A 10,206-nucleotide genomic window follows, 5' to 3' on the forward strand; every position below is an offset into this window, starting at 1 on the left:
GTGAAAATTGTTGTAAGTTTCTCTCATACTTTTCACAAGTCCATGTGCATATCTTAATGTTTCAGCTATAAAAAATGTAGTTGATAGCCAGTAATTCCGTTCTGGATCAGTCGAGTCTCACGGCTTTGTCTAACGTCAACATGGACGCCTAACTTTGCCTGAACTTGGTCTTAAATGCGTCAGACAATTTGTTTCTTCTATATTAAACAAAACATAAATGCAACACAACCATTTCAACCAAGTTTTTGATAAAAAAGAAATTAAATAGATTTCCAATCGCTGAAATTCGATTCATTGGGCTCTTTTGTTCAATGCCAACCCGAAAATCAGGTGGGTCGTAGAACACAATCCCCATCTTCCTATCTGCTGCTATCACCGTCTCCCCGCCAGTAGCAGTGAGACACGGAGCGTTGATCACGTTGCCGATTGCGGCTTCTGGAATGTCCCACTGTTCACGCTTTATACGGGCTGATCCAGCGCATGTAGTATGTGTATCTGGTTGTGCGTACAGCCAGAATCTATAAAAGGCTATTGAAAATGGCGTATGGAAGAGAAATAACTCCGGCAATAGACCCCCACCGACAATGCCAATGGCACAGTCCCACAAAACTTGAGACATTTGAACTATTATGCTCTTCAATAAAAATTGCACATTTTAAAGGGCCCATTTACAATACCATAATAAGTAGGCTATTTATTGAACCATGAGGCTCAATCAACGTGTTGATACTTTCAGTAGATAATTTAATTTTAAAGAATTGATCAACCTTTTATTTGACACAATTTGAAAGACATACGGTCTTTGTCTACAAAAATTCTAAATTTTCAAACTTCCGTAAAAGATGCAGTTTTAATTGTGCTAATATCATTCACATGAAGTACATGCAAGTTGCATATTCTAATAAACATTAACTGTTTAATTAAATTATCCAGGCGCGACATTAACAAAGAATAGACCTTAGTGTTTTCCCCCATATAGCGGCAAATGTTTATTACAGCACTATCTATGCCGTGCGAACCAATTAAGGAAATTCACCTGGCGCTTCTAATCTTGCTGGCTATCAGACGCTCCTCTTGACGTATCAAGTACAGCAGCTGAGCGCGGTTTATACAAAATTGCCTTTCGATGTACGTAATACGTCAATGGTGCTTTTTTCAGTTGCTTTAGGGGAGTTTTAGTTAATTAGTAAGACCTGCTGGGAATTGAGTGTGGAGCAGCTACTGAAGATCTCTTTTGGCCGATAATTCAGAGTGGACTTGACTTCAGTTATGTCTGAGGAGGAGGTGGGTTATTTTTTATATGTTTTAATGTGCATAAATTATGTTTTGGTATGTTGTGCCTGCAGAACACCTCTATTGGTATATTAATGGTATATTAGTACATCAATTTGTTCCTGTTTTAGGAGATAAGTGGTTTGGAAGGTTGCTAGTTTCCAAATCTTAAGTAAGGCTAACACCTGCTTTCTCAAATGTCGCTTTGTATAAAAACGTCTGCTAAAGAAATGTAAGTACAATTCTGGTGGAATTTCAAAAAGGTATGTAATTGTGAACACACAAACGTATACAGTACTTCAAAAAGTGAAAACGCCATAGACATACTCCAAACAGATTTTCATTTAGGTTGTTTGCCTTCCATTACTCCTAGTCTATTGCAGACCTGTTGCTCACCCCTTACCCAGAAGATGAGGACAGTGAGGAGTCCCTGTTTCCGGTTGAACCTCTGCACTGGTCTGGCCTGTCCTTGGCAGAGGCTCTGCTGCCGCTGGTGGAATCCCCCATGTCCTCCCATGTGCCCCAGTCACCATGGCTGTGCTCAACGCGCTACAAGACGGAGTTGTGTAGCCGCTATGCTGAGACCGGTTCCTGCAAGTATGCTGAGCGCTGTCAGTTTGCCCACGGTCTCCATGACCTACGCGTGCCCTCCCGTCACCCCAAGTACAAGACAGAGCTGTGTCATGCTTTCCACACTGTTGGCTACTGTGCTTATGGTGCACGCTGCCTCTTTGTGCACGGACCTGAGGAGCAGAGGCAGGTCAGGCCGCGGCGCCGCAACATCCCCTGCCGTACCTTCCGCTCCTTCGGTGTGTGTCCGTTTGGTGCCCGCTGCAACTTTCTGCATGTTGATGTTGGTGATGAGGATGAGAATGGTAAGCATAAAGGGGGCCACCAGCCTGGCACTCTGTGCCGCACTTTCAGCTCCTTTGGCTTCTGCCTGTATGGGACTCGCTGTCGCTTCCAGCACAGAGTTCCAGCAGCCAACTCTGCTGGAGGCCCGGACTGCAGCCTGGGTGTTTCCTGTGCACAGCAGCTGGCTGGGAGAGCCCTGTCCCTAGCCTCAGATTTGCTGTCTTCGTCTGATTCATCCTCTTCCCCTCCTCAATCTGCTCTCACTTCACCTGTATACTTGGATGACTCTTGTACCCTCACCCCACCAATAGCCTCTTCTGTTCCACTGGGCCACAATGCATTCACTTTCTCCAGCCAACACCTGAGTGACCTCCTCCTGCCTCTGGCCTGGAGGTTGAAGCAGCTGGAAAGTACTCCTGCAAAGGTCAATAGCTCCCCAGGTGTGGAGGGTAAAAGCATTTAGTCTAAGTGGATGATGGTCCTGTTTTTAAACCTCCATGTATGCAATCTTAATTTTGGAAGGGGGGTGTTTTTGTTATAAAACCAACTTAAGAGGTAGTATTTTGATGGCACAGTTGCGTTTAGCATGCTTATTTAATGTGTGTCAGTCTGAGCCTGGATATTTTTTCTACCATTCGAAGTGTGGTTTCCTTTACATCTAGATGTTGATTGCTGTTCTATATTGCTTGAGTCAGTGTTTCTCAGACTTTGGGGGTTTTCTGAGCAGTATCTCCACGTGCAACTTTTTTTTTTTTTGCATGATCATTACAGCCTCTGCTGTGCCATGTGTGCTAGGATAGTATGTGTATCTGGGACCTGCTACTGGAACCTGAGAGGTTTGAGTCACTGGACTTGCCATTATCAGCACATGAATATTTAAATGGAGCCTTTAGTGTGAACTAATATTTTATTTGTTTTTAATCTTTGTACATATTTCTCAGATGACACAAGTCAACGTTGAATGTTGGTATTTAATCCTTGTGTAATTTAAGGTGTTTGACTAATTTATTTTGAGACTAACCTCTCCACTCCTGGATAATAAACCATTCAATCTTAAGCCAAACTCTTGTGCATTCAATTTGTGGATAGCTGTTACTTAAGTGTCCCCTTTAGTGTGGTGCAAGAACAAGTCTTGCATGTTAGTTGTGCTCTGGTGGGTTGTGGTGAATCCACCAGAACACAGGCGGTCCATCAAAGTAAATAACGTGATCAAATTGATATGTCGTCTCTACTCGAAAAAGACGCAATTCGCGTCAAAAGGGTTACTTTGAAGCATTCAATCTGCTAGAACTGTACTTTGCGTAACATTTCTAGGAGTAAAGTTGGAAACGTTTCCTTCCCTATTAAAAACTATTCGTTAAGCAGTATTTCAAGTGAAAGCAAAGTAGGAGAGCCAGACCAGACCAACTTCCGGTCGACTCCATGCCGAATGTCGTAAGTGAATGCGGGTTACTATTCGACGAATCATCGCGCCAGGCGGTGTGCAACACCGGAAGTTGATTCGTTTTTTTTTTGTCGGAGGGCAGAAAGTGCTGGTACATCCGCGGGCTGCTCGCTGGGGCATAACCGTCTTGGTCTAGCAGGTAGGAGCCGGCTTTGCCTAAACGTTAAAAATGCGCAATCGATTCTGCATGGAAAACTTATGGTTTTGGGGGAAGGGTATGCGTATGGAGCTGTACAGTGTCGAGTTCTCGATGGGTACGGTGAAGTAGCCTTAAGTAGGTTAAGCATTACTGAAATTGCTTGTTTAAAAATTGTAGCAAACTTAAGTACTGAGTAACATTAACTCAGTGCTTCAGCGCGTTATCTCGACTGAATAGACTGATCGTTAACATTAACCCCTACAAAGCTACCAGGTTTGCTATGACTTTGCCTTTTATTATGGACAGAGGAAATATACTAGGTGTATCCAGGGCAGAACGGTCTTTCGGTCCGTTTTCATTACGTTTTACAGCTAACTGTTAATTTACTTGTCAGTCAAACGATATTAGGTAATGGCCACCACAAGACGAGAGTTTTACGAAATTAAAAACATCTTTAAAAAAATCTACTAGCAATTTTTTCGCAGTCGTTTTTAACAACGTCAAAATTATGTTTTTGGGGGTAGAGGTCTGGGGTGCTGTAGCCTGGCCCAGGTAGCATAGAATTCAAACTAGGGTATTCCCTGGATGGGATCCCAGTCCATCGCAGGGCACACATGGGGGAATATGCAAACTCCACAGACCCAGCAGAGAGAGACAGGATTCAAAGCTCCAACCCTGAAGGCAGTGTTGCCTCTGTAGTTATTTTATATTCATATACATTTCTGGCCACGGGGGCAGCGCCACAGCGATGGCCGACAGAGAAGAGCGACGCTTTGCCGAGGTATCACGGGAGTCCGTCAGGCTCATGGCCGAAAGCGCTGGAGTGGAGCTCACTGATGAAGTTGCCGCCTTGCTGGCTGAGGATGTGTGCTACCGCCTGAGAGAAGCTACACAGGTAAGTAGAGGGTGTTGGTTCAGTGTGTGTGTTGTGTCCAATTGCCCTATTAATATGTGTTATTTCTATTGAAAGTAACTCAGGAGATGTTGTTTTCAGCTGAGTGTTTTCTAACTGCTTAGGGTGGGTGTAATCTGTGTGTCCCATGCCTGTTTTTAGCAGAATTCTATGTTTTCTCGTGTATCTGCCTGCTCTGTTGCACTGTAAGCAGCCTCACCGGAACCTTGGTGCTAATTGATCAACTGTTGACTTTGACTTTCACAGAGTAGCTCTCAATTCATGAGACATGCCAAACGGCGCAAACTGACAGTCGAGGACTTCAACAGGGCGCTTCGGTGGAGCAACGTGGAGGTGAGCAGACACACAGCTGTGTGCTGATCCTCAGGTAGCAGTTGCCATTGGTTGCTCAGTCCAGTGGGTAGTCCTTTGATGGGTGGATGGGTTTGAACATTTTTTGGTGATGCATCTCACAGGTGGTCTGTGGGTATGGGGCCCAAGATGTGCTGCCCTTCAGGCCGATAAAGGAAGGGGAGCTGTTTTTTGTGGAGGACCGAGACGTTAACCTGGTGGAGCTGGCACTGGCCACAAATATTCCCAAGGGCTGTGCGGAGACCATGGTGCGAGGTATAGCCTCTGTGTCCGAAGCCCTCTCTGTGTCCAGGCATAGTGTGGCTCCGTCTCTGACCATCTCTCATCTGTGTGTGGTATCGCCATTGTGTCTCACATCTTGGGTTGTATCTTGTCATACTGCATGTCAGTGTATAAGTAACTTGTTAAGATTAAATGCTGGTTTTATTTTTGGCAGTCCAAGTGTCCTACCTTGACGGGAAGGGAAACCTAGAGCCTCAGGGCACAGGTAAGATTAGGCATCTAGCTTCACCATAATCTGGGTAAAATCACCTCTTCCTGTGTTTCAGCTGCACATGAGCTTTAAGTGACTGTCGTATTCCTTGCAGTACCTACTGCGGTGCAGTCTCTGTCAGATGACTTGTACAAGTACTACCAGCAGATCACTCGCTCCATCCTGGGGGAGGACCCACACCTCATGAAGGTCAAACCTGACACTTCTCCTTATCAGCAGTTTCCATAATGGCAGTTGGTAGCACACATTATTCGCTTCTTTGCTGGGGAGGGTCTAGTCCAGTGATTCTCAAAGTGTATGGCACAACAAATCCAGGTTGAGAGAGTGCTCTAAAATGTGTAGCGGAACCAGAGCATGTCAGCGGAGCGAAGCAGTGAGAATTTACACTCATCGCTCACACTCATTGCTAAGCATTCGCTCCCAAAAAGAAAACAATCCGCATTGTATTTTAATTTTAGCTTGAATTATTTCCTGGCATCAAAATAACTGAGCACCCAAATCCACATTTAAGCAGAAATTAATTAATTCAAGATGTGAGCGGGTTGCCAACTTTGGCGTGGGATTTTGATACAATTTGATACAAGTCTGCACGCACGTTTACTTTTATTACCTTGTAAATAGATTGTAGGGTTTGCAAACTACCCCAACACTTTTGATATGACTATTTTTACATTTATAATGGAATAATATAGATTTGCCGTAAGATTTCTTGTGTGTCACGGCAGATGCATGAGAGTTGGGAACCCTGCAAGAGCAAGACGGAGCGAGAGATAAGGGGATGCTCCATATTTTTTCAAATATGCCACTTTGCGGTCGCTTCCGCTCTGCTCTGCTCACGTACTCTGAGCGGAACCAAAGCTGAATGTATGTTTTTCAAATGGGAGCAATAGCAATCAGTGCCTTTCTGTGTGTTTTTTTTTTTTCCTTTCCTTCCCTTCCCTTCAGGCAGCGAAACAAAATATACTGCTTCCAAAGGGGAGCATGACAGAAGAAGTTTGAGAACCACTGATCTAGACAGTGGTAATGTTTACATTAAGTCCTCTGCTTTAGGTGGCTCTGTTAGATCTCCAGTCAAACTCGAAGATTGCTGCACTCCTTCCATACTTCGTGTATGTCATCAGTGGGGTAAGATCCTGTTTGTACATAAGAAATCTGAGGAGGCAAGCAAGACATTGTCTGTGTTTATAGGGACTTACCAAGGCCGAGCAAACGCTACACCTCAAACCTGTAGAGATCTTTTCTCCACATGTCTGTGTGCACATGTTCTTCTGGGGATTGGCTTCTCATCATGAGTATGATAACTTATGTCATAATTATAAATTGATGTTGGTGAAAGGAAAGGGGTTTGGGCTGGGCGGTATGAATGATGTACACACTTATTGTCTTATATAATTTTATTGAGACAGTTGTATGTGAGGGGGAGTAATCCTAAAAACATTTAAATTACCAGGTAAAAAAAGTCTGTTAAGATACTGTGGATAAGCAAAGTAAAAAAAAAAAAAAAAAAAGTAAAGCCTTAATCTTAAAAGGATGTCAGTGGTTGTAGGCTATTGGTACTGTGTACTAATAAACTTCTGCCAGCTAAAACTGGAAATACACCAGCAGCTAAAGCATCGCCTTCCAGTAGAACATATAGAATGCAAGTGCTTATGGTCACAAAGAGCAGCTACGTCAAACCGGTGCCCTGGAATGGGCTGCCAGCCAGACAGAGGAAAGGCCCAGCGGTGCTTACTAATGTGAAGAATCAGCCTGAGCTGATTAGTGTCCCGCCCCTTCCACCCCCCAGGTGAAGTCTGTCAGCCATGACCTGGAGCAGCTGAACCGCTTGCTGCACATGGTGAAGAGCCTGGTGCAGAACCCCTACCTGTACCTGGGCTCTTACGTGCGCAGCCTGGTGTCCAGTGTCATGTACTGCATCCTGGAGCCTCTGGCCGCCTCCATTAACCCCCTGAATGACCACTGGACCCTGCGTGACTATGCCGCCTTGCTGCTCAGCCACATCTTCTGGTGGGCATGTAGCCTCACAAATATACATATAATCTGCCTCAAAGCCGAACGTTATGGTGCCTCTCTGATGGCCAGTGAAGATGGCAGAAATGCAGAGATTATCCTGGGACTTGTGGGCTTAGATTGTTTCTGGACTGATGCTCACCTGTTTGCCATTACAGTAGCTCTCCTTGTTTCTTTTGATTCTTTTAACTTCTCTGCACAATGACAGACTACCGGCAAGTAAAAATAGACTCCCTCAGCGGTCAGTTTTATGTGACCAAATGCACTCTCTGCCTCTGGCAGGACCCATGGGGACCTGGTGAGTGGCCTGTACCACCAGATCCTGCTGTCCCTTCAGAAGGTGTTGTCGGACCCCGTGCGGCCGCTCTGCTCGCACTATGGGGCTGTGGTGGGGCTGCACGCGCTGGGCTGGAAGGTACTGCCCTCTGATTGCCATTTGTGGTCAGTGAAGACATCACGGGCATCTGCTGAGTTTAGTCCCACCCCGTGTCATGTGTGTTGTTATTGAAGTGCTTTTCTTTTTGCTTCTGTTTGTTTTAACCAGAGTTTTATTCCCCTGCTTGTGTGTTTCAGGCTGTAGAACGTGTTTTATACCCCCACCTCCCGGCCTACTGGGCCAACCTCCAGGCCGTGTTGGATGACTATTCTGTGTCCAACGCCCAGGTCAAGGCTGACGGGCACAAGGTTTATGGGGCCATCTTGGTGCGTGTGCACACTACTGCCGTGTGTCGGCCATGGTTCTTAAAGTTTCAGCCACTGATGTGCGCTTGTCATCGCACATTTCCCCCTGCAGGTGGCAGTGGAACGTCTGCTGAAGATGAAGGCCCTGTCTCTGTCTGGGTCAACAGAAGTAAGGGTTGATGGGATGTCGGGTGCTGGGGGGACCATCGGAGGCCGTGAGAGCTCCCCCGGGCTGAGCCCACCCCCTGAGCCGCAATCCGAGCCGGGCTTGGGTATCGCCAGCCACCTACAGGCGGGCGGCGCAGGCTTGCCCTGGGAGGAGTGGACACCTGTGCCCCTTCCTGCCATGTACTGCGAGCTCTACTCCTTCTTTGGGGACAGCCTGGCAGTGCGCTTCAGTGCTGGTCCCAGCGTCGGGGGCAGCCCCCCGGTGGCCTCACTGCAACCCCCTGGCCCTAGGAAGGACACTCCTGGCAGTGGCAGCGCTGGGAGCGGCGGCACTGCCAGCCTGGACACCACGCGCAAGATGCCCCAGCTGACAGCCAGCCTCAGCATCAGCCCGCGGCAGGACGGCAGCCCCAATGGCGAGCCAGCGCCGCCCAGCCTGCCAGCCCCTGGAAGGTAGGCCACGGCGTGCCCACGTCTGCCTCCGACTGAGTCAGTTGAGGCTTTGCTTTAGCCTTTCTGACTTTTTAATGGGACATTTGAAATATTTTTGGATGGGTCTGATGACTTTCCCTCTAAATATATGCTTCATTAGGCTGTTTAGCTTTTTATGCTGTTTGAATTTGCTGGTTATTTGAGGTGACACGAAGGTGACAGACACAGAGGCAGTGTATGCGTGCCCTCAGACGCCCCCTGCCTCTCTGCCTCCCCCCAGATCCTTGCCTCGTTCCTCTTCCTGCTCGTCATCAGTGCAGCGCTCCCGCTCGTCATCTGCTCGGCCAGGCCAGCGGCCACTGGGTCCATCCCGTGACGTCTTCCCTAAGGCCCGCTTTGCCCCCCTGCTGACCAGGCCCCCTGCCTTCTCCTTCCTCATTGGCGGACGGCAGATGGGTCGCCGGTGCCAGGCCCGCCGCTTCCAGACGAGCTTTACTCCGTCGGCAGCCTTATCGGCTCTGCCGCCTCGGGGCTACGCCCACAAGCTGCCTGTCATCGGCAGGGTCAGCAAGCCACTGCGCCGCTGGGCCTGCTCCCACTACTCTCTGCACCTGCCTCTGTGAGCCACCTCCACTGCAAACAGCAGCCAGACTAAAGCTGAAAGGGGCTCGCCAGTGCATCCCTGGCCCAGATCAGCCGGCCTGACCTCTGGCCTGGCGTGAGTCCCCTTGCCCCTCACTGTCTGGAGAATATAAACAATTTCCTATTTCTTTGGACTGTTACTGGGGAGGTAACATTTCAGTAAGGAAACCCATACTGTGCCTCACACTTAGCTCTCTTACAGGTAACATTTGCAGTTGTACAGTAGTACTTTTTTCTCATCCTTTCATGTTCATTTTTTGTGGACTTTGTTGCATACCAGAGTGCCAAGGGTGATATGCATGGAATTAGAGTAGGACACAGGATGTTCAACTCACACCAAGTAGACACTTTTTGGAAAGAAGGCTGTATTTGCTTCTGTTTGTAGGGAATGCAGCCTTCACATATAAATCTTACATCATATTGTCTAATATAGCATTTTAATGCTAAATTAGACTTAAAAGATATTGTCATTGTCCTTCCCTTTATACATGTGTATTACATGTAACATATGTACCCATGTGAATTTATAGTAAATATTGTGGTTTTTATGATTTGTGTTTCTGTGGGTTGATGTTAATTCACATAAAGATGAAAAATGCTATCAATACTTGTTCACTAGTATGAATGTAAAATTATTTCCATATCGGCAGAAATGGGAGGGTCTTTTGGACAAGCTGATATGCTTTGTGTATTCATTTCCTAATGAAGCATTAATTACACATTACAAATTTTCTCTAACACATTATATACACTCACCTAAAGGATTATTAGGAACACCTGTTCAATTTCTCATTAATGCAATTATC

The 10,206-nt window shown here is 46.6% G+C and overlaps 2 protein-coding genes across 3 annotated transcripts; both read left to right on the top strand.

Annotated features, from left to right (window-relative positions):
• Positions 1-1,035: 1,035 nt before the first annotated feature.
• Positions 1,036-3,184, top strand: cth1 (cysteine three histidine 1). Its single transcript, XM_023840357.2, has 2 exons — positions 1,036-1,284; positions 1,646-3,184. Exons 1-2 carry the CDS (start codon positions 1,270-1,272, stop codon positions 2,588-2,590), a joined length of 960 nt encoding a protein of 319 aa, XP_023696125.1. The 5' UTR covers positions 1,036-1,269; the 3' UTR covers positions 2,591-3,184.
• A 447-nt stretch (positions 3,185-3,631) lies between these two features.
• taf6l (TAF6-like RNA polymerase II, p300/CBP-associated factor (PCAF)-associated factor) lies at positions 3,632-10,005 on the top strand. 2 transcript variants are annotated; one of them, XM_023840364.2, is made up of 12 exons: positions 3,632-3,710; positions 4,449-4,605; positions 4,870-4,956; positions 5,079-5,229; positions 5,411-5,461; positions 5,562-5,656; positions 6,518-6,592; positions 7,254-7,474; positions 7,760-7,892; positions 8,051-8,179; positions 8,271-8,779; positions 9,039-10,005. In XM_023840364.2, the coding sequence occupies exons 2-12, from the start codon at positions 4,459-4,461 to the stop codon at positions 9,379-9,381; spliced, it is 1,941 nt and encodes a 646-aa protein (XP_023696132.1). In that variant the 5' UTR covers positions 3,632-3,710; positions 4,449-4,458; the 3' UTR covers positions 9,382-10,005. The 2 variants fall into 2 exon arrangements, with proteins under 2 accessions (XP_023696132.1, XP_072573238.1); XM_072717137.1 differs by lacking the exons at positions 3,632-3,710; positions 4,449-4,605 and having other exon boundaries at positions 4,870-4,990.
• The last annotated feature ends 201 nt before the right edge of the window (positions 10,006-10,206 follow it).

Source organism: Paramormyrops kingsleyae, chromosome 10 (assembly GCF_048594095.1).
Source record: "Paramormyrops kingsleyae isolate MSU_618 chromosome 10, PKINGS_0.4, whole genome shotgun sequence".
Taxonomy (NCBI): Eukaryota; Metazoa; Chordata; class Actinopteri; order Osteoglossiformes; family Mormyridae; genus Paramormyrops; species Paramormyrops kingsleyae.